At 43.3% G+C, this 27,880-nt stretch overlaps 2 protein-coding genes across 2 annotated transcripts; one reads left to right on the top strand and one right to left on the bottom strand.

Moving 5' to 3' along the window:
• Nucleotides 1-2,859: 2,859 nt before the first annotated feature.
• lrfn5b (leucine rich repeat and fibronectin type III domain containing 5b) lies at nucleotides 2,860-18,533 on the bottom strand. Its single transcript, XM_018696231.2, has 8 exons — nucleotides 18,157-18,533; nucleotides 17,934-18,032; nucleotides 14,861-16,905; nucleotides 8,598-9,514; nucleotides 7,607-7,781; nucleotides 5,978-6,311; nucleotides 4,737-5,037; nucleotides 2,860-4,601 (listed from the first exon to the last, which is right to left on the bottom strand). The coding sequence occupies exons 4-8, from the start codon at nucleotides 9,486-9,488 to the stop codon at nucleotides 3,906-3,908; spliced, it is 2,397 nt and encodes a 798-aa protein (XP_018551747.1). The 5' UTR covers nucleotides 9,489-9,514; nucleotides 14,861-16,905; nucleotides 17,934-18,032; nucleotides 18,157-18,533; the 3' UTR covers nucleotides 2,860-3,905.
• Nucleotides 18,534-18,671: 138 nt separating this feature from the next.
• LOC108896909 (methylmalonate-semialdehyde dehydrogenase [acylating], mitochondrial) lies at nucleotides 18,672-27,551 on the top strand. Its single transcript, XM_018696208.2, has 12 exons — nucleotides 18,672-18,836; nucleotides 19,166-19,207; nucleotides 20,826-20,900; nucleotides 21,373-21,534; nucleotides 21,708-21,786; nucleotides 22,851-23,153; nucleotides 23,453-23,574; nucleotides 23,861-24,050; nucleotides 24,203-24,383; nucleotides 25,318-25,498; nucleotides 26,324-26,422; nucleotides 26,535-27,551. Exons 1-12 carry the CDS (start codon nucleotides 18,798-18,800, stop codon nucleotides 26,637-26,639), a joined length of 1,578 nt encoding a protein of 525 aa, XP_018551724.1. The 5' UTR covers nucleotides 18,672-18,797; the 3' UTR covers nucleotides 26,640-27,551.
• Nucleotides 27,552-27,880: the final 329 nt, after the last annotated feature.

The raw sequence follows: 27,880 nt of genomic DNA, 5'->3' as shown, positions 1-27,880 counted from the left end.
CAAACCAAATCTGGTGTCTGTGCTGCGGGATGATGCTGTGTCACTTAGTGAGTCTGCGTCTCAAACAGTGGAAGTCACTCAGTCAGCACCCCCGGTGTGTGACCTTCACTCAGCCGACTCCTCCGCTTTTCTAATGGGATCTCATAAATGCTCGCTCGTTTTCTGTCTCGGGCTTTTGTCAAAATCCTGTTGGTAATTGAAGCACAGCTGACTGAGGTCATAAAAAATGAATGCCTCCAGCCCTTCTCCAAACCCCCCTTGAACCGCCAAAGTCAGGCACAAGAAAACACTGCTCGAGAGGGGAGTAAAGTGGTTTTCAGTGTGACCAATTAACAACATAGCAGAACACTTGGCAGCATTAGTTATCAGCTTTAGTCATGAGTTTGACTAGACAGTAACAGTTGGTGCTGAGTAAACAAGGAAGTCTTTAGTTTAGATTTGACCATTTCAATTATCTCCCCCCTTGCCCAGACTGCTGTTTTCCCAGAAACAGTGATCACATTCACTATTAATGAGCCATGATGTTCATCCTGGACCCATTTACTCCTCTCAATAATGCATACTCTTTGGAATTGCCTGTGCATATTTTACACTGTGCCACCTCCCCCTCTGTGTGCTCCCCCCACCCCGAGAGGGATATCAGTGGTGTTTTGGTTGTGTTTGCTATCTGGCCCCGGGCTCTCTCTCCTTACATGTACTCCAAGGGATAATGCTTGCCAGGGAAACAATGTCTCATGTGTGACTCTGACTAAGACTGCCTGCTGTGGGGAGATAATGAAACTCTGAGTTGCAGCATGGAGAGCAAAAGGTGCTAACACACTTGTTGAGGGACCTCAATCTTCTTCGATAAAACGTTCCTATTACTCCCCTCTGACTGTGAATCTAATAGGCTCTTCAGTTTGTGGAAATAGGCCCAACGATCTCCTTAAATAAGACAATTGACCACAAATTGGACACATCAATGCCCCAATGTGATTTCCCCCACATCATGATTGTCATTAAAAGCAGGCAATTGTGGCATCGGAGGCCATGTTGGTTTAAGTACTCCGTAAAGGGACTGGTCCTGTCAGAACCAACTGAAACTCACACAAAGGAATGAAAAGCCCATTAGCAGTGACAGCAGAAAATGAATTTAACTGGCAGAACACTTGCACTGCCATTGAGAAGAGTCGGGGAAAAGTTCATCAAAACGCTTCTGTCGATCGCTCTGACCCTGGTGGCATTTGAGCAGCATATCAAATCAGCCCAGACCGAGAGGGGTCAGCCAGACTGTTTGCAGAAGGCAGGTCAGGCTGGGAGAGATTGGCAGGTCCAGTTCTCAAGAGGGCCAGTGGGTTGTGGGTTGGAGGGTTGTTTGGGAGCATGGTGAGAATCTTGCCTGTTGAGAGGAGTGAGTCAGCATGATGCAAGACAGTAGACTGGAGGGGGGGGCAGTGGTAAGGGAAGGAGGAAGACTAGACAAGGGCCAGGAAACACATTATGGGGGTTTGGAAAGCGGGTCAGGGTCGTGCGGTGTTGTGAAGGGGAGCGTGTGGTTCTGATCTGGCCGCGGGGCTCACTCCGCTCTGTTCGTTGCCAGACCTCCAGCAGAGGTCTATCACCCACACTCACCCCACCGCTGCTCAACACCCCACCGCACCCCCCCGCTCCCCTTTTGTGAAGGTGCACTGAATACCGAAAAGCCAGAGGCTGCATGGCTGGCTTACAAAGGATGCTCTTTTCTCTGTCTCCTGCACTCCTCGTTCTGTTCCACTCTCCATTCTCACTTACTCTCAGCCCGCCCCTCACCCCCCCACCCCCACCCCCACCCCCCACCCTCGTGCCCTCTCCCTCTCGCCTCTCGCTCTCCCGTCTCTGAGCTGTCTTGCTTTCTTCTCTGCACCTCTCGCTCCCTCTTTATTTCTTCATTGTCACCCCTGACTCTCTGCCTCCCACCCTCTTCTCCATATTTGTTTCACAAAACCCTCCATCTATTCCTATCTGCTTTGCCTCCTCTCCTCCCCTCATGCTCCGTCTCTCTCTCTCTCTCCCTCTCTCTCTCCAGAAATGCATCTATTATTAACATACACCTCTGGCTCTCGCCAAAGACTGAACCAAGGTTCAGGCCAAGCTCCTCAGCATTTTAATCACCCATAATGAGCAGGAAATAATGAATAAAAGTGCTTGAATCCAGCCTGTTTGGGTGACAGCAATTAATTTATGTCTTGCATACTGTATGTGCAGCTCATCTTAACAGGTTCTCCCTGCATAATGTTGTATTTCTACCCAATATGCAGCATCCCCCGAGGTTTCATGCTGTTAGAAGCATACCAGTGCATGCATATAAAAATCAATCTGGCGGCATCCGACCACCAAAATACACAGTGAATCAGGGCTCGTATTCCAGCAGATAATGCATATCATGTCAGTCCTGCTAGCAGGGAGACGTTACTGTAACTGTAGAATTAGCCGTGCACGGGTTCCCACTGCGGAGGTTGTGTTTAACCTCTCCTGCGGCAGGTTTCTGCAGTGGCTGCCGTCCGAGGGCACAGGCACGGCGCTGTCAGACGGGCGCGCAGATGCACAGGCGAGAGGCGTCCCCGGTGACTAGCATGGCCTCTTTTCATCATCTGCTTCCCTCCTCTCTTTGAACAAACACAAGGGCTCAGGGCAGGGATCTGTCAGAGGTCCACCACTCACAGAGAGAAGGGAATTATGTTGCTGCAAGACTACTGAAAACCAAAATTCATTACCGCTTTTGACTGGCGGTGCTTGCTGAACTGAAGGATGCAGCTATTGTTTTGTTCACAGCACAGAGAGGGCTGCCACTGCTACTGATGCTTAAGACAGTGAGGAAAAGTTGGGGGAATTCACAAGCTGAAAATAAGATAAATCGGAATAGGTCCCATTTATCACTGGTTTATTTATACTGGTAAACATCAAACAGAAACAACAGCAAAATCAAGAGCTGGCGTCCTCCCGTACCCTACGTATGATTATCGTTTCTCGTACATCGACAAGTTAATTTACAATGGTTGTCACCGGCGTGACATGATAACGTCAGTAAGTAAAAAATATGGAAATGAACCATTCCTCTGGATCTCATCCACGCGTAATATCAGATTACTTCCCGCACCTGTCATGGTGTTGGTATTGGTTCAATTGTCGCTCAAATCAGTCACGACAGAAATCCTATCAGAGTCGAGTCTTTATGTAATTATGTGATAAAAATGTATCGATTCAAACCGGAGGGCAGTATTAGGCTGAGTCGACTTGTGCCACAAAAATGCTGCATTGTGCTGTGTCTGGGAGTGTCGAGTGATGAAAAGATGGACTGTCTGTCTACTACATTCTGTTCCAACACCTCTGGGATGTAAAGCACATTCGTAATCTCTCCAAACTACCGCCAAGGTAATTAAGACATGTCACCATCTGTCTGTAGAGCTGGAGACAAGAATCATGTTCAAAGTCTACAGAGATTGTATCACTTTAAGTAACAGGCGATGAGATTGTGAGTATAATAACCCCACCCCCTGCATGTTTCTCTCTTTGTTATGATACAGTATGTCCAGATTACTGCATTCAATACCACATGAACACATATGGTTGTATTGAGATATACAGTATCTCACACAACTAAACATTTTTGTACATGAGTTGTTTTATACATTGTTGTGCCTTTCATCAAAGTTAGATCAAAAGTCATTATAAAGAAGACTTTGATAGGTTATAGGGTAGAAAACAAATGTGAAACTTTCTCCACAACCCTGTATGCCTGCCTTGCCCCCAAATATATGAGAGAAGCTTACAGGTCCCTCAGTGGAGAGCACAAAAGCTCAAAACAAGGCATAAAATCCCTGTCTGTTCCACAACAGGCCACAAATCCAATCCGAGAAAACAAGAGAACGCAGGTCATAAACTCCAAATCATAAAGTGCTCTCCAGAAGCCACTCAGACCTGGAGAGCTTGTCCCTGGCCCGGTGAATGTTTGTTGTGCTCTTGAGCTGTGGCAGCTCCCCGCTCATCGACAGGCTGCGTTTGGAGCGCAGGCTGGCCCCGGTTTTGGGGTAGGCCACGTAGCAGCGCTCCGTGTATGAGTCTGCATTGAGGGAATGCCTGCGGTTCACCCTCACCCCTCCTGCGGGCACAGTCATGTAATGCCGGGAGGCCTGGTGGGGCCGCGGGCCCCTGGGGACGGCAGTCCATTTGGTTGGCTGGCCGGGAACAGCCAGTGCGACGGCGGTGGCCATTTTGATCTCTGATGAGTTATTGCGGTTCATGTTATCCAGCTCGACATCTGCCTGAGCTTCGGCTCGGCGAGCCTCTGAGGGTTTTGGTGGAGCAGTGGAACGTTTGGGCCTCGGAGCGCCCGGGGAGGCCGGGTGCCAGCTATGACTGGCAGCAGAGGTAGACACAGTGCAGTCTGGGACAGAGGGCTTGGTGGTGGCTACAACAACTGGTGGTCGCTGCTTGGCTGGTTCCGGGGGCGGCAGGGCAACTCTGAGGCAGTCCTTGTCACTCTTCTCTGGACGTAGAACCTGCTTGGAGAGGGACTTGGGAATCCCACAGCCCTGTAGCTGTCCATCACTGCTCAGTGACCGAATATCCCCCATCTCCAGAGCCTGACACATCAGGAGACAAGCATGGGAAGAGAGAGAGGGAAGAAAGCAATTCTTTTTAGACACCTCTGTTTCAATATCAACAAAGATAATGAACAGAAACAAAACAAAACGAGGAAGGAATCATGCCAAACTGACCTTATCTGCATCTCCTTGGTTACACACCCGGTAGCGCACAATGAGGAAGATGATAAAAGCAAGAACTGAGGCCACGATGATCCCCCCGATGATAACCACAATGGTGCCACCGAGAAACTGGGACTGCATGAAATGACATCTCAGGTACTGCGGCTCCGTGGTGAAGTGGATACAGCCTATCACCCTGGTGGCCGTCAGCGCCGTCACCTGGTCGTCATAGATGGCCAGCACACACAGATCATAGTGTGTGCCCGCCGCTAGGTTGTTTACCAAGATGTTCTTACTGGTCGGGGGTATCATTCTGTAAAAAGAAAAAAAAAAAGCTTTGTGAGATGTTGGCATAGATTAGAGAGGGTTAAATGAAAGGAGACAGAAGCAAATCAGATTAGCCAGCTTATTGTTTTGTAGGGATAAAATGACATGACAATCATTTATCTCTCAGGGGCCAATTTAAGATCTGTCTAGGCATAATCTTTTGTGACATTTGATTTATTCTCACAGCGTCATTACTGATAAAAGGTTGCTTTCAGTGGCTGGGGACATAGGATGCCTCCGTTTGTTCACAACATCAGGGATTACAGACTCAACTCTCTTTGGTAGCCAAACATAATATCTGTCGTCGACTTCGAAGTTCGTTTGGAAAAAAGGGGTCTGTGTTATGATCCTATCATATTACAGTGATTAGCACTAAAGAGGATACAGATGAAAGAATTGTGTTCACGCCAGTTCCTCAAATGTCCATGTGCGAAGCCTCTTATTCTTTCTGTAAAACACTGGCTGACTACTCTTTCATCTTCCTATCAGTCCGCAGCTTAGTGCTGACATTCTGTTTTGATTTTGTTGATTAAGCATTATCAAGGTTTTGCACATAGTAAATGGTACACTCTGGCGATGGGGGATTATGAGTTGAAGAATGGGGAGTCAGGAGTCAGATACAGTGCATTAGTCTGTCTTCCTGATAGGATTAATAGACACCACAAATAATCATGTCGACAGCCAGGTCCATTTCTTAATGACTAAATATCCAAAGGGATTTAAGAATTCAAAGTAGACTATAGAGGTAAAAGAAGGGTCATGGGATTGAAATATGATTCCAATCAGCTTAAGTTTATTTTCATACACACAGGATCGGATTTAAAGTTTGTTTACTCGATTACATGTCATTATTTTTTGACGAAGAAAAGAAAAAAAGAAAAAGAGCATTTTCTTCAACTTGAGATTTCATGCTTTGCACCTCTTACCTATATACCAGTGAATCATCATATGTCCCATTATATTGGATCTGGAACATGCGGATTCCAGGAATACTCCTCTGGAAGTTAAACTTGACCAGGGCTGAAGTGGATGTGGCCTCAGCAATTACTACTTTCTTCTCCTGGCTCGTCTTCGCATTCCCCAGAGGCACCCCTCCTGCCTCTGGCCCAGTCTTGGTCACTGTAGCTATATCTGATGATCCGGGGTCAGGCTCCTGCTCTGCGACTGTGTTGTTGGTGATATGAGGGAGTTTAGCAATGACCAGATCCACCGTCTGCTGGGCCTCACCGGCCGGGTTGGAGGCCACGCAGGTGAAGGAGCCTGGAGCACAAGACTAATTAGACTAGTGTTCCCTGATATTTACTATGATTATGAGCACAAGCATTAAAAAAAAAAAAACAAACATATCTAATCATAGTCAGTCATATCTAAAGGAATATTTCAACATACTAGGTTTGCTTTCTTGCTAAGAGTTAGATGAGAAGATCACAGTATTACTCTCATATCTGTCTAATATACTTAACAAGTGTGCTCAGACAGAAACCATAATGGATTTTCGTCATTTGTATTTATATGGTCCAAACAGCCAGTGGATCAACCATTATGTTAGCTGTAAGCTAGCTAGGAAAGGATGCACCAACCCTGTCTGTGGGAGTGTGTGTGTGTCTGTGTGTGTTTTTGTGTTCACTTTAGCCTCTGACTGCACCAAAACCTCCAGTTCTTTATGTTTTTTCCTTCCAGTCTCTCTCCTATTTCTCTCTCATCTCTGTATGTTTATGAATCAGATTAATTCAGCCCTGGGATAAGCGCAAATGTTCGCTCAAGCTGAAACATTTTCAACTCGCACAGACGGTTCTTCGCATCAATTCACTCTACCCTAGGAGAATTTGTATCTTAATGTGTTCTTTCCATTGACTTTGTATGCATTAGCAATGCCTCTAATTTTTGGGGGGTCAGGGGGGTCTGCCTAAACACACAATGAGACTACTGTCAGCTTAGCATAAAGATTGGAGAGAGATGGAAACAGCTAGCCTGACTTTGCCCAAAACTAACAAACTTTGTCTACCAGCACTTCTTAAAGCCTAATTTATCTCAAAATAACATTTAATTAACATGCTATATCTCATTTGTTTAATTCATACAAGTGTTAAGGTGTTAAGATCTGGTTTTACAGGAAATTATGTTATTGACTATTTCTTGGCCAGAAGCAGTGATTTCCTGAAGTTGCCAGTCAACCAGCAGAGACTCCAAGAGGTCACTGCTACAAGGCAAGAAACTGTCTGGCACATAACCCCCTGTAAAACCACAATGTGTCATTTCTGCACTTAGGTCAAAGCTATTTTCCCATTTCTTTATGCTAAGCTAAGCTAATCAGCTGCTGGGTACAGAATAGAATGAATTAACCACCAAATCATAAAGGTCTGTCATCAAGGTGAAAAAGTCACTTTCCACTCTATTGTGACTTTAATCACTGTGAGTCAACACTCTTCTACACCATAACTTTATCACCTGGTGCAGACAAATACTTCAGTCCTATAGGCTTCTGCGTACACAAGCAAACAACTAATTTTGTTCAGTCAACAACACAGGCACAGCCACCAGGGGTGTAAACAGACCGGAGTCCTTGACAGTGCTGATGAGGATGTCCAACGTGCCGTCTGTGTGGACTGTGGCCCTGGAAGAGTTGGACATAAGGCGTCCGTCAGGGGCGATCCAGTGTATAATGGGGTCGGGGTCGCCCCTGGCCTTACAACGCAGAGTCACACTCTGACCCTCCAAAGCTCGCAGCTCCTGAGGCAGAGGGAGGCAATGCAGTTAGTCCGGGGGGGATTAGTCATATGTTAAACACATGCACACACACAGATTAGATGATGATCTTAAAACTGAAAAACACTTTGAACTAACAGTAGTCCTGTGCTTTACCAAGACAGTCTGAATTAATGACTGACTGACTGATTATAATCAGTGACTTCATTGATTATGTTGCATTTTAAAGCTTTATTCCCTGTAAATATAATCCACAATTGATCATTGTCATGATATTGAATTAGCATGATTATGGAGGATTATCAGTATGACAGTACATTGCAGTGTGTATCAGTTCAAGATAATTTTCTCTGCAATTATGCAAAAAAGGTCTGCTGAATGTAAATGAGATGATATAGCTATAGTTATTTGGGAAGGATTTGATCAGATAATTTTGTTGGGATGCATGAATCAAGGGCTAAATCACTGTAAGCTTTCGCTGTGTAATAAGAGCTTCTCCACAGATCCATCATAAACCTGCAAATAGCTTTATTAAAGTGATAACTGAAAATCCTGCTAAAGAACTTCTCTAAAAACTCTCCACGGGCCACAGTTTGATTACATTTTTTTGAGTAAGTCCTAGATATTTTACAATATTCACTTAGCTGTGCGACCTGGATGAGTCCCACAAGTCTTGTAAGACACCTCTAGCTCACAAAGCTAATATTTGGTGTGACAGTCAAAGAAAGCACAAAGTGCCACCTTGGATTAACTGAGGCGGAATCCAATGTCTGGCTCAGAGTGTGTAACAGTAGCAAGTGTTATGTCTTAACAGTGCACAGTTCAGTTCAGAGGTTATACCTGAGAGTGCCTGGTGATAAGAGGAGGCTCACACAGGAACTCTTCCTCTGAAACAGTCCAGAAATAGCGTCCAGCAAGGTGTTGCGGTGAAGCACAGGTCTCCAGATCATCCTCCCTCCGCAACCTCCGCAGCCAGAGCAGTTCACAGTTACACCTCAGAGGATTCCCCCCAAAGCTCAGCGCAAACGACAAGGGTCCCATTATCCCAGAGGTGGCTAGGACCCCTGCTCTTTGGAAAATAGGATCAGGAGGAAGCTTCTGGAGCTTGTTGGAGGTCACGTCCAGCCTTTTGAGCTTCTGCAGGCCAGAGAAGGTGCCCTCTGGGATGTAGCTGAGCATGTTGTGGTCCAAATTGAGAGTGTGGAGATTGGACATCCTCTGAATGGCCACCCATGGGGCACTTTCCAAGTTGTTGTAGGATAAGTCCAGCTCCTCCAGCGCTGTGAGGTCATTGAAGGCCCCCATGTGGATGTGGGTGAGCTGGTTGTTGTTGAGGATGAGGTGGTGCAGCTTGGACATGCCGCTGAAGGTATCGTTGGTGATGCGGGTTAGCCGGTTGCTGTCGAGGTGAAGAGCTCGTAGGTTTTCTAGGTCTTTGAAGGCATGCGGCGCGATGGCACCAATAGTGTTCCGAGAGAGGGTCAGGTCCACCAGCTTGGTCATGTTAGCGAAGTCTTTGCGTTTGATGCTCGTTACAAAGTTATCTCCAAGACGCATCTCCACTGTGTGCCTGTCGATGTTTGGGGGCACAAACAGTAGCCCCTTTTTATCGCACAAAGTTGCCAGGTTGGGGTTAAGCATCTGGCAGACACAGCGTTTGGGGCATATTTGAACTTTGTGGGCCTTCACAGCCACACCAAGAACTATCAGATAAACCAGGAGAGACTCCATTTGGCTTTTCAGTCAGGTTAATACACCTAAAAAAGATCAAAGCAAAGAGAGAGAGAAAGAGAAGGGCAAACTATTTATAAAACATTTAAAGAATGCACAGCATGAAATCTATCTGTGATTGTAACCTGTATCATCTTTATTAAGCTGTAATATTTGTTGCTGGGTAATCACACCTTCACTGAAAAATCCCTCTTTTATTAAGGGAACTGGGGCATTCTGCTCTGTAAAGCTTTTCCGCTAGATTTGAAACAATACCACTGTCAGCTCACAGCTAAGATTTACAGATTCCAAACTCTGAGCAGGAAGCTAAGCGACTCAATGCCTGAACAAACAATAAATGCTGTGCAATTAGACATGAAACTAATTAGTCACCTGCAGACAAGAGAGTGAAACATCCTCAGTAATCTTGTATGAGTTTTGTGACGGCTCTCTTTTCTAGCCTCTGCTCCCCTGCTCATACTTTTTTGATATGATAATACCAGTCCTTTTATGTTTGTGTACATAAGGATGAAAGTCTAGACTGGCAGTCCAGGGCCTCATCAGAATTAGAGTGATATCTCCCAGGATCATATCGCCAATAGGAAGGGATGATTGGATCCAGTGCCTCAGTGAGGATGTGCTATGCCTTGCTATTGATTTTCTCTCTGCTCTCTCTGCTGCTACTCTTACTTATGACACAGCTGAGATGGGGGATAAGGAGGGATCCATTTGATGAATCCTGAGACCTTGTCAGGGATATAACATGTCATAAAAACTAAGAAAGTGGAGATCAGATCACAGCTCTGCAGGTGCACCGCACAATGTTCCCAGGCGAGAGTGACATTAGCCGTGATTATATTTAGAAGTAAAATTTAGTGTCATTTTGGCGGAACATGCAATATTCAACCCTCTGGGTGTCCCATTACAGCACACAGAAAGGAACACCAATCCAATCAAACACAGAGAGCAAGAGATCCAATCCCACAACTGTAGTAAAAAGGCTAACCTTTAAATACAGAAGAGAATGGCTGATTTATGATTATAGCTTTCTGTGGTTTGCTGGTAATGTTTCCATTGTCAACGTTGGGTCTTGGAGAATGTGCATAAAAATCTTCCCTCAGCAAGAGCCTGAGTACCCTCATGCTTCAAAAGCTTGTGTTGCACCAGAGCTGTGACACAGAGCTCACGGTGTAATAACCTTGACAGTCGGAGTATGAGGAAAATATCATAGAGTAAAGAAAACATCAAACAGGACAGGAGTGACATGCTGCCATGTGGGGGCATGTTTTTTACGTGAGAAGGGAGAGTGAAGAAGAAGCCTGGTGGCATCATCTGCTGACAGCAGTTGCATTTTGACAGGTGGGTAAAATGTATCACAGCCCGATGAGAAGGAAAGAAAAGAGGTCGCCTTAAAAAAACGGCCCGTAATAGCAATGGGTGGTAAGATATCATTGGAGGAAGCATGCTGGGTGTGACATTTTCATGAATACTGCTGATCATGCAGCAATGAATCAATGTCTTTTTCAACCCATTTTTACACGGGACAACTTTACCAAGAGGCCCATTTGGTGGGACATAATCTGGGTTGCAGCGGTGCAGAGATCTGAGCTAGTGAGAAACGAACTGTGGAGTCTTTGTTAAATGTTGCCATGACTCTCCTTAAAGATGGCAGATGACTTCAGTGTCAAGCAGCGCTGCAAAGCGGTTTCCAGGTGCACGTGTGGAAAGTTTAATATACACTTTTATGTGTGTATGCATGAGTATCAGAGAGTAGGTCTACAAAAGCTGAGGTGAACGGAAAGGTGAAAGCGGGTTCATGTTGGTTTGCCAACCACCTTCTGCTCTGACTTTGAATGGCACGGCCTCTGGATGTGCAATGAGGCGGAGAGGACCTGCTACTTCCAGACTCGAATGGCGCTGAAGACGTGATATTGATTCACTCTGTGGAGATGGGGCTTTTTTTTCCACCGCTGAAAACTCAGCCAAACGTGAAGGTAATGGTTGCAACGGTAATCCCTACAAAATTTGTTCTGTGAGGACAAAAGGACAGCCCCTTGCTGTCGAGACGGGGCAGGAAATATCTCTTGCCGTCTCCCTCATTTGCATTTAATTATGGGTGTTCCACAGAGATTTGCATAACAGGTTGCTCTCATCAGGTACATGAACAAATAACTAGATAATCAATCAATGCATTCATCAATCATGTACTTCATCTTTAAATGTCATACCCCCCAGAAAATCATTATGCTCCAGGTCGGGCTGTTCATTATTGTGAGACGACTTGGGAGGGCCACAGATAAACAAGAAAACAGATAATCTACTGATGCATTAACCATAATCTCCTTCTTAGTCAATCAAATGTTCGTTTACTACCTCTGAGCAGGTCTTTTCACCCTCAGAGAACAGAACAGACTGACAGCACACACCCACACACACGCACCAGTGGGTGGATTTGTGCCTAATAGAGGTAGCTCACTACACAACAACCCCCAGCCATGGAGACAGACATTCATGCACAGCAGCAGCATTATACTGTAGGAGAGGATATCTATGGTCTCCCTGGGGCAGCATTCGCCAAGAAAAGCCTTATGCAGCATACTGCATGCCAATCGGTCCGGTGAGGTCATGGGGGATATGTTTTCAGATGGTCTAACTTATGCTGGAGCTCATGTGAGAAAGCCTCTGCAATCCACGTCTGGGCAGGGAATCAGGGAAAGCAGCCCTGCGAGAGGAAGTTAATGAGATGAAGTCTGCTTGGTATGCCTCCACGCAGGTCGACGCGATGGCACATGGCAGCATCTCGGCAGCGTCTCACCTGGGTTGCTCAGGGGAGAGGCAGCCGGACGTGCGCCACGGCCAAAAATAAGCTCTGTTGTGTCAAGGAGGTAAACTGATGCTGCAACATGATGGTAAAATGGTATCGACAAAGCAGTGAAACAGGTCCTCAGCCTGCCTGCTTTAAGAGGCCAAATGGAGCTGCAGCATCTGCTGAAGTGGATCATATTTTGACTGAGGTGGTCAAAATTCTATTTTACCAGGTAAATGTTCATGTAGCCCGAGTCCAAACATCCTGACCAAATATTGATGCTGTTAAGGACTGTCTAACTAACACATCTGTGTTTGTGAATGTGGGTATGTGCTGTGACACCCTTTTCCTACAGAGTCTGCCAATGTTAGAATGCAATAGCTCTTGGGTGACAGCCTTGATGCCATGGCAACACAGAAAACGTCAGTTTTTTTGGTGAGATGTAATCAGTGGCTCATTTTCACATCACCTAATATTATTTAGAACAAAGAGTGCTCTCTAGAGGAAAGGACCTCGACAACCAAGGGCCTGGTTGAAGGCCAATGCAGAGCCATTGTGCCATTTATGACATTGTAGTGATGGGAAGAAAGGAGATTGTACACTCAGCTAATTTTGTATTGGATTCAGTGTTTGGAGTGACTGAATCATTAGCCTTTTTCCAGTGTAGCGCGTAATAAAAACCTAAATGGCTTGATGGAGAACTCAGATATAGTTTAAATTATTTTTCGGTCAGACAAGCTGCGTGCGTGTGTGTGTGTGTGTGTGTGTGTGCCAGGGGGATAGCATACTAAGCAGACACCACTGCATCAATAGAAGTGCTGTTCATCAGCATTTACAACTCCCCTTTGTAATTCCAAGTGTTTTCCTTCACACAGTATCACAAGAAATTCAGAGCTACCTTGATATGTTGGATATCTCATGACTGGAGTCCAACAACAAAACAAACAAACAAACAAAACAGAAAACACCCAGTCACATCTTTAGAGGCTGCTGTCTTTCACTGAAGCAGGAGACACATTTAAATGCCGATCACTGACTCTGGATCTTTAATTCTTGCACCGTTGTGATGTGCCCTGATGTGAGGGGGCTTATGACCTGGGATTTTCTTCTGGAAAGAGAAAAGCAGAATCCTTGAACATCACCTCTGAATATCAATACGGCCTCTTCAGATGAATATATTCTGCACAGTATGGGCCTGCAGCTCTGTAGGTTTTCAAACCTGCCAGTTCCCAAGTGCAATTTAAGGCACAGGAAATGTAGGGAAAAGCTAAATCTCTGCCTCTCTTTGTGATTACACTGTTCCTCTATTGCACACTTTTATCATGTTACTGTCGGACTGAGGGGAAACAAGGACAAACAAAACGAAATCCATGATCAGAGTACCTATTGGTTCATTTTCCCTCTTTCAAAGATCCTCATGTTTGTTACCTCACACAGCAACAAAATAGCTAAATAATGTATAATCTTCTCTCCCCTCATTGTGTTGTGTAATCAAAAATCAGCAGGCACAAACACTCACACTCACACACACACACACACAAACACAACATGTGGACCAGGTGTGCATGTGTGTGTACATGTAAGTTTGCATATGTCAAACAACCGTCTCAAATCTTAACGAAAACACTCCTTCAGCAAAAAGGAAAAGCTTATTTTGTGGAGAGTAAAAAATTTGGGTCAGTGAATGTGAAGCTGGTCTGCAGAACAGCCTCGGTGCCGAGGAGCCACATATCACTTCTCTGCTATCAGTGAAAGGTAGCAGCACAGAGGCTTCATCACTGGGTGCATTCACATAGCAGTAAGAGGAAACAGAAGCAGCAAAAATGAGGCGTGAGCCTGGTTTCACTGGTGTAGCAGTTACAATGGTGCCTCAGGCATTCATGAATAATAAGATATGTGATAACTAACACTCGACACAAGACATGAACATTATTAGTCATCTGGTATAAAAATCACAAGGAGCACATTTTCACCTGTCTTCATCAGTCATCTGGCAACATGTCCCCCTGCCCACACACTCACCATATTAACAATTGTGTGACTTAAGGCTAATTTAGGCTTTATCACAGCTTAATGACTGATGTTTAATTTGCATATCAGTCAGGGTTAACCACAGTACAGACCATCGGATAGCCTATCACCTTATCCTCTGCTGCTGATCAAGAAGCTGTCAATAAAACACAAGACACATCTCACACATCTGAAATCTGTCTGATCCTGGGAGCAGGGCTGAATAATGGGCACATTAGGCATGATTCTCACTTTCACCTGTAGGAGAAAAAAAAAGAAAAGCAGCACAGAATGCAGCCAAGTGGATACTAAAAATAAAATTTGCTATCTGACGGCGTTTCTTGGCAAATGGGGAGATTTTTTGTGACCTTGCGGTACAGGTCCTGGGCTGGTGGGTTTCAGCCACAACCCCTGTCACGAGGGAAAATCTGAATCCTTTCAGATGGGTCCTGAGAGAACTACTTCAAGTCAATATTGCGCCTCTTGAAAGACAGTCCCCAGTCCCCCTCCACCCCAAAAAAAAGAGTTCAGAGGCTGCAATTCACACCATTTGCAACCTATAAAATAGTGAACTTACCTTGCAAATGAAACATTAAGCCAAGTCAAGGGAGGGTGGGTTTGAGCTTATTTCCTCCCAGGAGGGCTGAGAGCATGCTGAGAGCGGCTTGCCTAAAATGGGACCGACGGTGTCTCTTAGAGATAATTCAGGTGTCCCGAAACACGCGTCTTGGCTCCTATAACATGTGACGGCCTGCGAAACCAGCGATGCCCTTCAAGAAATCCATGAGCAGCAGATAAAGGACGATTCCTCTGCGATCAGCCCCCCTCTCAAATCGGAGAAATGTAACTCAGATCCCCCCCCCCCCCTCTCCCTCACTCTCTCTCTCTCTTTGGTGAAAAAAAAATAAACTAGAAAACGCAACCTGAAGGGGTCCCGGTGTGGCTTCGAGGCTGCAGCTGTGCGGGATCGCCTCCTCTACTGCGCACCCGCCGCCTGTATGCACCTCCAGAAGAGAAAACGCCTTTTGTAGCGACAGGCTTGCCTTTTAATATCTACGGCGCTGAGTGAGTGACTGGTGCTGTGCTGAATCCAGCCAGATGTTCGTATCGCTTTCACGGGGGGTGGGAGGGTGGGATGTTGCTGGCGACGCAGGGCTCAGCGCGAGTTAATCCAGATTGACTGAAAGGTTGCTGCCATAATATATCCCCCCCTTCTGCCCCCGGACGACTGTCAACCACCGACCCGGCTCCATTTCTGACCAGAGGTGCTGTGCTCGGAATGGTAATCGGTGCGCTCCGAGCTGCACAGAGACCATTTGTGTGCATAGACAGATGCAGTGCCTCCCAGCCTATCTCACAGGCAGGCATCATAATTTATTCATGTAGACTGAACTCTACTGCACGAAAATGCAGTATGCCCATAATATTCTCTAAGAATTAAATGAAATGAAATAAGATCATAGAAATGTTTATCATATTTGGACATGAAGGGGATGAACAAAATGAACCAGGCAATAACCAGAACAGGCCTGAACAACACTCTCATTGAAAATCCATCCATTCCTTTTGATAAAACCTTTGCTGTACAGTACATCTGGTCCAGCTCAAGCCAAATATAGCAGCCTATAGCTGAATATTCCTGCATGTATTACATAGATTATTGGCAAGAAAGTGTTGAGTTGGCTGAAACTGAAAGCCCTGGCTCCCTGTGGGTCTGCTTGGCACTCAACCTATCACTATCTGATGCAATGATCCTATGGCCTTTTGTGCAAGTTGGCAAAGTAGACTATATGTGCATAAGTCTTTTACAGTACAGTGGTGCAGTAGTCTTCTTGGACTCGCAGAGTCAGTGTTTTTTTATTCCCAAGAACGATGACCTATACTGCTCTTGTAGCCTCCTGGCACTTTGGAAATAGGTGTTTGTTGTCATCCAGAGAATTACCCAGAGGAGTTCTACTCCAGATCGATAGCTCCATCCAGTTACAACACAACCACTTGAGATCAATAGGAATAGGCTAAATGGTTTAAGCATTCATAGTTATTCAGAAGAAGTCTTTTTATCCTAGTGCGTGTGCGTGCTGTGTGCACAAAATCATTGATACATGTGTGACGAAGGCTTTGTTGTTTCATTCTCTTTGTTGTGAGGTCACCAGGTAGTCAGTAGATTTTCAGTCATTAATTTCAGATGTGATTTTCACACTGAGCACATGCTGACAACCTGCACAAAATCTGATATTACAGAAGAAAATCTGATATTACCAGCAGACATACAAGCATTTTGCTGGTGGGAAGTGTTAATGTCAAAGGCCTGCATGTGACCTACTGTGAGTGTCTCATTGGAGTCATCATGAGCTGACAGTTGGTGATATAAAATGACACTGACATGTCTTGGTTTTGACTGTGCTCCTTTACTCTTGTGATTCACGTTGGGCTCTCTCTCTCTCTCTCTCACCGACACATGTCATCCAGGAACTCCTGGTAAGTGAGGGCGTCCGCCTGTTCACCTGTGTGGCTCTTTTTCTCCAAGAACAGGCCCATGCTGTCCTGTCGAGGGTCAGCGATGCTGCGACTCCACAGGGTCTCTGTGATTCCCAGCAGCTCGCGCACACGAGCAGAGATGACCTGCAGGGTGCACAGCAGAGCTGAGTCCTTTGATAAAGTATATGTTTACAGTATCTAACCTTTATTTAATAATGAAGTCCCACTGAGAGTGACTGTGCCTAGTCTCTTAAGCTGACCTCACCAGGACTGTGGTATCATGAGTAGAAAGGTTACAAGGTTACAATCCTAAATATAAATGTATGTAAGAACTAAACCAGCAGAAACCTTAACTGGACACACAAATCCTTACTGAGTCTGTCTGTCTCAAGATTATTTTATCATAGTTTACACTCACCATGAGAGACCAGTTCTTCTTATTGTTTTGTTCAGTTTGATGTTTCTACAATAAAGCAGAGCAACTAAATTAGCTGAAAGCATAAAGGCGCTTTCAGCTAATTTAGTTCTGACCTCAGTGAGAGGTAAGAAAAATAGTCATTTTAACTGTGAACAGTATATGAGATACAGTTGATCTGGGGTGTTTGCTGGCAGTAATGCTCAGTTACAACACACAACTTTAATTGGATGTCACACTTTTCAAAGGAAAAGTGTACAAGTGCCAAATGGGATGTGCAACTGAGCTGGCACAGACTAGACACCAATTTTCTGCTGTTTACAGTCCACTTAAAGCTCACTGGAGAGACATTTGGAATACAGGTGATAATATAACAATTATTTATACTGTAGATTAATCCTCTTATTGTTTTTTTGTCAGTCAATCTATTACTTTAGGCTGTGGATAGTCAAAATAAGCAAAAACGGCCGTGCCACAAGTTGCAACAGAAGCTTGGTATTTTTATTTAGCAAATTATGATGATCACTTATCAAAATCTGAATCAATTAAGGCAAATTAAATTAAAAAACAGAACTGTTTCAGCAGCAGATGGTACGGGTAGCACAGTCATTTTAACAGTGTCATCGTTATCTTGGTGCTACTCAGGCTGTTGAAGCTTCCTTGAACATTGTGTGAGCCTCAAGCTTTGATATGTAAACAAGCCTCCGTAATAAGCCTCCATAATAACATAATCTTTTATGAGGACTCTTCTTAATACCTGCATGTCTTTAAAATCAGTGACTCCGAGTCTTGGCAAGTAGATGCAATTTACATAAATGAGCTTTCTTCCAGTGATGAAGTTGTCGGTGAAACATGCCTGCGACAGAAATGAATGACATGGTCAGAGCTTAGAGAAGTGAAATATTATCATAGAGGCTGACAGGCACTTATCCAACGACAGTTAGTTTTTTTAATGTTTAGTCATGTGAGCGTTAACCTACTTTGTACTGTGGAAATCCTAAAGACTCAATCCATCTTGCAACATCATGACAACTCCACTGTAGGAAGTCCATGTTGCCTGTAAACATGTTGCCATGGAAACTGTTACCTGCCACTAGGTGTTAATAATAATGTTTTTCTTCATCGACCGAAGTGAAATCATTAATTCTTTATTTAAATGTTGTGCCGCGGGGGGGGGGGGGTCGAGCATTGTTAAGGCAACTTGGCAACGTTTTTAACACCAAAGTTTCCAAGGAAGGTTTTTTTTAGAGATCAACCAAGTGACAGAGTCATCTCAAGTTGTTGTTTATAAGGGAAGCCAATCAGCTTCTTGTAATTTAGGGCGGCTGGTATATTGCGCTATGTGATTGGCTTTTACATCGAACTTGTCCCGCCCACACCCAACGGAGACAGCGAATGCCGCCTCGCGCAGCTTTCACAGATGAACAAATCACCTGCGCCAGTGCAAATCACTGACATTCACACTGATGGTCTTTTGTAGATCGTTTTAAAGCGCAGCATATAATCCCATCGCTCTGCCCTCTGCAACATTTCTGCTAGCTCAAATTCTCTTTGCACTCTTGCGGCTTGTGGGTCGGTTGAAGGGCTTCGGAGCAGGAAAAAAGAAACCTGACTCTCCACAATGGCAGCAATTATCCTCCGTTCCCTATTGAACAAAAAGGTAAAGCAAATTCACGCCCAACTTTTACACAACAGTTGGCTTTGTTTGACGCTTATGAACCTCAACGTAGCTAACAAGATGCGCTGCTAGCTAACAAAGTCGTTGCCTAACACACACGTTGCACACAGTTCACTCCTCCTCTTTTGCAAGCATTTAATATTTATGGGGTAGATTACGTTGGGCAGGTAGGGCAGGTATTATTTGCATCACGTGAGCAGATGGGAGAAGTCAATAGAGTACTCAAGCTTGGCTCCTGTTCATTAGACCTTGGTCAGTGAGTTTAATATGAATGGAAGTCGACTAATGCTGTGGTGTTTTGTTTCTTGCAGGCCCCCATCCAGCTGGGTCGCATGTGTTACTCCTCCTCAGTGGTAAGAGCGTGCACTCAGTAGCTTTCATAACTCAGCAATGAATGAGTACTGTGCCAGTCTGTCAGGCTCAGAAACTGCAAATGGAGCAAAGACACATCCTGTTTTCTTTGGATATATCTTTGAGACTACAGCCCAACTGGATTTTTGATTCTAATACTAATATCATTATTTGAAGGTTTAACAGATACAGAAATACTATAGTGGTTGAGATACATTATTTAAAATGAGCATTTATGATAAGCATCCTCTAAATGTGGTTATTAAAGTATGGATATCATGGGCAAACCATGTAATGAAGAGTCTGTTTTTAAAAAACTATCTCCCATATCTTGGTATGTCCTGTTACTTATGGGGCAACATATTTGCTGATATTGACACATCTGCAATAAGCTAATTGTCTGATTGTGTCGGTCGGGTTGATTTATCAGTCAAGCTCTAGCATAGAAAGTCTCCAAATTTTAGATACGTTAGATGCATTTGACTGGAAATGATTTAGCGAGGCAAACCAGCATATATCTTAAACAGTGGTATTTAAATGGATCTATATTTTAAGGCACAAGTTAACAGTAGCATTGTATACTCATTTTAACTGGAAGAGATTCCAAACTGTCAAGACTGTCAAGAAGTGTCTCATTGCTCTCAGTGCACTTTGTACTCACTGCCATGCATACTCATTACCTGTGTCCCAATTCCATACTGCACACTAGGCGACACAGTCTGTACAATGCACCAACCTTCCTGGTATAATGATTTGCAGTTAATGTACAAGAAATGAGCATGCTTTATTGTTGTATGCTGACAGGAGTGACACAACATATGCTGTACTGTGCTAATAGAAATCAAACTGCAGAGTTAGAAAGACACTGCCAACACTCCAATAAGGGAGAACAAAAACATTTTTACAAAGAATTAATACTAATATTTGGGAGTTGTACATTACATTCAGGGACAATAGTGTACATCAATAGCACAATAAAGAAATCAGGCTTTAAAAAAACCCAAAATGGATATCAGGGCTTTAACTTACAATTATTTTCATTACTGCCCAATTAATTCTTTTATTTTCTTGATTCATTCATTTAATATGTAAAATATCAGAATACTATTATTTTAATTATGTATGTATATATATATATATATATATATATATATATATACATATATATTTATAACACCCAGACATTCAATCCAAAATCCAGACTGTTGTTTTTTTTTTTTTTTTTTTTTTTTTTTTTACAATTTTACATGAAAAATCACGTAAATGATTTGTCTGTTATTAACATAGCTACTGATTATGTTTCTGTTGTTCAACTAATTAATTAATCAACTAATTGCTACGCTTCTAGTGGATCCAGACTTTTTTGAGTTGACTTAGTTTGATCACTTTTCCAGCGCACATGCTCTATTTGCCCAAAACCTGCTGAGAGGAAGTGTGTAAGGTAGAGAAACTTTCCCTAGAAATGTCTGATCAGAACTCAGTGTACAGGAGATGAAAAGATCTAAAACGAATGCTGTCAGTGTATATGTTATGTTGATGGATAGATGTCCTCAGTGAACCTAACTAATTATGTAACCAAGCAGGAGAGGGATTTAACCATATGCTTCTGTGATCCTTTAGCCCACCACCAAGCTGTTCATTGATGGCAAGTTTGTTGAGTCCAACACGTCTGAATGGCTCGACATTCACAACCCTGTAAGTATTCATAGATGAACATTACCCAACCCTCACATAGGCTGCAGTAATAAGATCTCTGCTAAAAGCTGGCTGCAAATAACCAGTGCAGCTTTATAGTCGTAACTTGTGAACACTGGAGAGGAGAAAATAAGTCTTGATTTGCCAATTTCTAATAGCCTAATTTGTAAAGTGAGAGAAATCGGAGCCTTGTCTACAGTCCAGTCCAGTCATGTTTTACATCTTCCAAAAGGCCTGCCCTGCTTGTGTATATCTTGTCAAATACAAGCCTCTAGCAAAGTGGTGACGGGTGATTATTGCATGCAAACCCAGCCATCTACTTTCATCTCTTAAAATTTCAAACCTGTAAAGAATAGATAACAAACATCTGGTTATTAATATTAATGAATTAAAGTACACGCAGCAATACTAGGTAATGACTTCCCCCTGCTCTTAGTCATCTTGTCTGTATGGACTGTCTCCTGTTCCCCAGGCCACTAATGAGGTGGTGGGACGTGTTCCCAAAGCTACCCAGGAGGAGATGCTGGCAGCCGCGGACTCCTGTTCCAGAGCTTTCCACTCCTGGTCTGAGACCTCCATCCTCAGCAGGCAGCAGATCTTCCTGCGCTACCAGCAGCTCATAAAGGACAACATTGTGAGGAAATTTGTCACTCGCTCATGTGCCTCTGTCTGGCTGTTGAATCTTTTAGTGTTTCCATTTTTAAGATAACACATTGGAGAGTGAGGAAATGCGTGCATATGTTTTTTTTTTTCTTGCTTACAAAAAGTACTTGCTGATGTCTGAAATAATTTTTCCTGATATTTCAGAAAGAACTGGCCAAGATAATCACCTTGGAGCAAGGCAAAACTCTCGCTGATGCAGAGGGAGATGTATTTAGAGGACTGCGTAAGTAATGCATTAACTTGACTTCCAGCTGCGTTATTGGGTTTTGATATCCTGATTGGATTAAAGTACTGGTAAATGTATAGCATAGATCAAATTCCCCTGTTGAAACTGTTGCCTATTGTATCTGAATCTCCTGATGAAAAGTCCTCTGGCAACCCTTGATACCAAGGTCTGGGTGAAAGTTTGATACTAAGTGGCTGCAGGGTGTCCATTATTTGTGTGTAACTAGACACTCCCTGCAAAAGTGACTTTCACTTTTAAATTAATAATGGGACCAAGGTTTGGCCATATTGCATTATACAGGCTTGAACTGCTTTTAATGGGGCTTCTGAAGTCTTCAGTTATAACAAAACAAGGGTCAAGGTAACAGCATTCCTGCAGAATTACATTATTTGGTCCTGACATTAAAGTGTGACTAGCTTGTTTATTACTCTGCCTTTCCATAGAGCACTTTGCGGGCTCTGCTTTTAGTTGCATGCCATATAAAGATAATTGTATAGTTCTCCTCATTGTGGTGCACTTGTTCACTCTGGCAGTCTTGCATCAACAAGAATCATGTTGAGAAATTAAAAGAGCCATGTACACTTGCAAATAAAAGAAGATATATTTTGGTTATTACAAGACGGAGCTGCCAAAGTATATTTTGTACTTGGTACAGCTCCCAGTTTTGGGATGCCCAAATTATTCTGGCACGCCAACTTTTAACTTATCAGCTGAAAGACAGGTTACATCTGCAGGTGTGCTGCCAGCGTTAGAAATTTCCTACAGCACTGGGACCAATGGTGCTTGAAGTTTTCACAAGTTCTATTACAGTTTTTTTTCCCTACAGGGCATAAATCAATTAACAGTTAGTTTGTATTAGTTGAGAAGCTACAGTACAAAGTGTATAATGTATTTTAATGTTGGCATTAAATCATCTTGTCATCTTGCATTACTCATATTTCCATTACACTTTTCCAGAGACACATCCATTAGATTTGTTGTGCAACTTGTATCTCAGACCTGGTTATCTTTGTGCATTTTTTTATTGGTTGCCTTCATTCTTTCTTTCTTTTTAACCCCAGAGGTGGTTGAACACGCCTGCAGCATTACATCCCTCATGTTGGGGGAAACCTTACCCTCCATCACCAAGGACATGGACACTTACACCTATCGCCTGCCCATTGGAGTGTGTGCCGGCATCGCCCCCTTTAACTTCCCTGCCATGATTCCTCTGTGGATGTTCCCTGTCGGCATGGTGTGTGGCAACACCTACTTGATGAAGCCCTCTGAGCGGGTCCCAGGATGCACCATGCTCTTGGCCAAAATGCTTCAGGATGCAGGGGCACCAGATGGTACGCTCAACATCATCCACGGCCAACATGCAGGTGAGTTTCTGCATGCACATGTGTGTCCTCCTGCTCATTCCAAGGCACGTGATCTCTGTGTGATAAACGGAGGGGAAAGGTCCGAGGATGATTCAAACACTGATCATATACCTTCTGGCAATATGTAGCTGAGAATATATAATACATGCAGCCTATATCTGTAAGTCATTCACGAGTGTTTGAGGGAGGAGGATATGCATCTCTGCATCGGAGGCCTTTTTGCTTTATGGGTGCTGCAGAGAAGAAGAAGAGGAAGAAGACAATAGGATTCACATTATCTGTTTGTATCTTTTGTGTAGCGGTGAACTTCATCTGTGACCATCCAGCCATCAAAGCCATTAGCTTTGTGGGCTCCAACCAGGCTGGAGAGTACATCTACGAGCGCGGCTCCAAGAATGGCAAGAGAGTGCAGTCCAACATGGTACAGCAGCATTCCCAGTACTTATTACACAAACTATCCTGCTCATATGTTAGGGAACATGTAGTTTTCCAAGATAAGCCACTTAAACACTGTGCCCCATTGTTACAGATGGACACATATGAAGCAAAGTATATACTTTTACTGTTACCATGACAACAGCTAGGCACTCAGATGTTAATCACTGAGATCTGTAACACGTGATTAGCACTGTGCTGCTTCTATTTGAAGTTCTACAGTTTACTGGAGAGAAACCCTATAGAGCCATGTCCTACATTTTGCACTTTAGGGTGCCAAGAACCATGGTGTGGTGATGCCTGATGCCAACAAAGAGAACACTCTCAACCAGCTGGTGGGTGCTGCCTTCGGAGCAGCTGGCCAGCGTTGCATGGCTCTCTCCACTGCTATTTTTGTAGGGGAGTCTCGCGAATGGCTTCCGGAGCTGGTGGAGCGTTCCAAATCTTTACGTGTAAATGCAGGTAATTTCATTAGTAAGCATGTCGATGCAAAGAAAAAAAAAAATCATTGCTTGTATTGTAGTATTAGGTTGTGTGTATTTTCAGTCCAAAAAAAAAAAAAAAAATACAATTGCCCTCTGTGGAAGGAAAATTTACATGCATGTGTCCTGAAGGCGATCAGCCCGGGGCAGACGTGGGTCCCCTGATCTCCCCTGAAGCCAAGGCCAGGGTGGAGTCTTTGATCCAGAGTGGCGTGGATGAGGGTGCCAAGCTGCTGCTGGATGGGAGAAATGTCAAAGTCAAAGGTTATGAAAATGGGAACTTTGTAGGACCCACCATCCTGGGCAATATTATCGGTGAGCTGAGAACTGTTGGAGACAAAGGGAGTGCCACATGGCTGCCTATTTTTCAGTCACTGAAAAGTCTAATATAATAAGATAAACAGCAAAACTGCATGTTTGGCTTGTTATAGTTATAGCTTCCTGTTTATAGAGAAAACGAAAAATGACGTTGACCTCGCTTTTTAATTGTAAATTGAGATATGTACTAACAAGATAACAAGGAAATTTTACAAACCATTGCTGCATTTTTAGCAAGAACAAAACATTTCCTTTTGAGAAGGTTGAATTACAATAGCTTATATTCTGTGAAATTGTTTTTGTAGTTGTAATAGTTATCGCAGACTTAAATCAATCACAAGAACCAAGAATTAGTTTAATTTGTTTGAAGCTTATTGTTATTTTACATCATGTCTCAGAATTATGCAGCATGTCTCCACAACTTCTTGAATGTGCATAACTGTTGGTCTTATCGTTGTCCACCTGCTGAGCACAGGTTAGGACAGCTCCTCCGCTCTCCTATAGCCTGAGGAGATGGAAGTAATTTCCCAGGTTAAGAAAGATGATAAAGTGCTTGTACCTGTAAGCCTAAAAGTTGGACCTCTCTATGAATTTTGGGAACTTGGGACTGATTTTACTGCCCAGCACAGTAATCTGTGCACAAATAGCACAACATAGCTGTCACTCTGCAGTACTGACTTATAAAACCATCACCTAATAACGTGTAGCTTTCTCAGAGTGACATTAAGGTTTCTTGTTCTGAGTTCTGTAAGTGTTAGTAAATGCATTTTGAGCACTTTTCCTTGTTTTCCCCAGGTATTTATAGAACATAAACTTTGTACATGCTGGTACTTAATGTACTGTTTATAAATGCTGGTGGAGTTTTTGCAGTAGATGACAATGAAATGCTGGAGGAAACTCTGGTGTGATCATTCTGCTGTTTCTTCCTAGCCTAACATGAAGTGTTACAGAGAGGAGATCTTTGGACCGGTGCTTGTCGTTCTGGAGGCTGACAGTCTCGACGAAGCCATTTCTTTAATCAACAAAAACCCCTACGGCAACGGCACTGCCATCTTTACCACTAATGGAGCCACAGCACGCAAATACACACATGAGGTGGATGTTGGCCAGGTGAGACATGCTTTTACAATGGTTTTCAAATTGGGATAGAACTGGTCACATGTAAGTGTTATTTGTCCTGAGTGAATCTGTCTGTGTGAGACTTTGATGAGTGAACAGTTTTGTGTGGGAGGCATACTGGTTTAGAAGACCTGGTTATGCATGGATATATGATGACTTGATGGCTTAAAGCAATGATGCTGAAGTATTCATGAAACTCAGTGTGGATTAACTATCCATCCATTTAAACTAAAACTCACCACTTAAAATTATTTTGTAGTGGCATAACTTGGAGGCTACTATTTTGGAAAAAAAAAAACTGGTCAGCAATTAGTATATTGTCAACCTTAAATTTAAAGTATTATATGCCATTATATAGATATCATGGGACAATCTCAAAGCATTCATTAATGCAGCAGGAGCTAATTTGCAGCTCACACAAGTATGATATGAAATTTACCCTGATGGTTCAATTAACTAAATGGTTAGTTGGTCATAAAAGTTACATTTTCTGTTGCTCAACCATTTGTTGTAGCCCAAGCAAAATTCTGGTCCAGATTTTATGAGATTGAGTCCAGTGGACCAAAACTCAAAATTTGTGGAATTAATTTTATCTCCAGGACCTTCATTCTTTTTTTTTTCTTTAAGGGATTTCAGAGGGCCAAAGTATATGTGTTAAAAATGGTTTTTGAACATACCTTTCCCACAGTTTTTTTTTTTTTTTTTTTAATAATTGTGCTAAGCAATTCACAGTAATACATTCTGATCCCTGTTGTAGTTGTGCACCTGCTGTGGTGGTAGCTAATTATTTCTCAATGTGTGTATTTGTTTGTACAGATTGGCGTGAATGTACCCATCCCCGTCCCCCTCCCCATGTTCTCCTTCACTGGCTCAAGAGGTTCATTCAGAGGAGACACCAACTTCTATGGCAAGCAGGTAAATAACAAAAGCAGTGTGTCCTGTGTTAGACAATCAAAACACTATACATCAACTTGAAAACTTCAGTGTGGGTGGCTAGCTGACACAGCTGTTTCCTCTTTATCACCAGGGCATCCAGTTTTACACTCAGATCAAGACGGTGACGTCGCAGTGGAAGGCTGAGGATGCCACAGTGACGAGCCCAGCTGTTACTATGCCGACCATGGGACGCTAAACTAAACTGCATCCACCATAATGCTCACCGACTTCTCGTTTGCCTTAAAGCTAAGGAAGGAATGGAAATAAGGTTACATGTCCCTTTTACTGTTGAGAATTTTTCACCCTGGGGATTATTGGTTGGTGATTTTTCGAACTTTGAACATCTGGGACGCTGTTGCACAAACACACTGATACAAATGACACTGTATTTGGAGACGGGGGGGTTGAATTAGACTGGTACTCTACTAATGGTGCTGTGAGTCTCTTCATGGGTTTGTTTTATTTAGTACCTCTTTTCTCCTGTCCATATCCTGTACTGTACAAGTAGGTCATGATCTAATCATGGTCAGTTGTTTTCATATGTCATCCTGTGTGTGTTCTGGTATTACATTTCTAAATACCTAAAGGAGAAATCAAAAGGATCAGGGATTCTGTTGCTCAACAGTGACAGCTAATGTCTTCCACCAGTATCCTCTATGGTTCTTTAGCTTGTTCTATGTATCAGAGCACTGGATATATGTGTGAAAAGTAGATTAACAAATGTGACATTAGAACAAGGACACACTCATTCTGTTACTCCATTTAAACTCAAATAATGGTTGCTGCTCATGTCCTCTATATGTACACCCTACTGCACACGGGATTAGTGTGTGTCTTCTGTGTCAGATGGAGGTTCACAGTTTTGTACTCAACTGTCAGGGCTGTTTTACATGTCATGAACTTGGAATGATATTCCTAATAAACCATTACATTGACGTTCCTGGATGAAACAGACATACAGTATGTCATAGACTTCTTCATCCAAAGTATTTTAGCACTTCAAAGTTTACCCCCTTGACTCCTCTCTTAGTTCTTGTGGCTGAAGATTAAGAGATAATAGGAGTATTTGAGTCTGTAGTTAATTGTTTGAATAAAGACACTAATTTGACTCAACTGAATTACAATTTGTATTAAAATTGTCCCCTGGATCTGTTGCAATTTAATGTACTGCTCATTCTACATAAAGACAATATATTGGTTTGCTGGAGCAAAGAAGGTGCTGATGTCAAGGATGCTTAATAAGCACCACAGATGTGATGTTGGTGATAATGTTTGAACCTGACTTATTCTGGTTCAGCAATGCACAACCTATAATTTTGCTGCTGAAAGCATCCTAGTGTTTTGACTGGCTGCAAAGAGTAAACATCAGAAATAATGCACTTGCCGGCAGAAAATTAACCACTAAATGTTTTCTCATTCGACACCACCGACAGAAAA

This window comes from Lates calcarifer, linkage group LG7_1 (genome assembly GCF_001640805.2).
Source record: "Lates calcarifer isolate ASB-BC8 linkage group LG7_1, TLL_Latcal_v3, whole genome shotgun sequence".
NCBI lineage: Eukaryota > Metazoa > Chordata > Actinopteri > Centropomidae > Lates > Lates calcarifer.
Note: the sequence above shows the minus strand (reverse complement) of the source record. Positions and strands in the feature narration are given on the sequence as shown.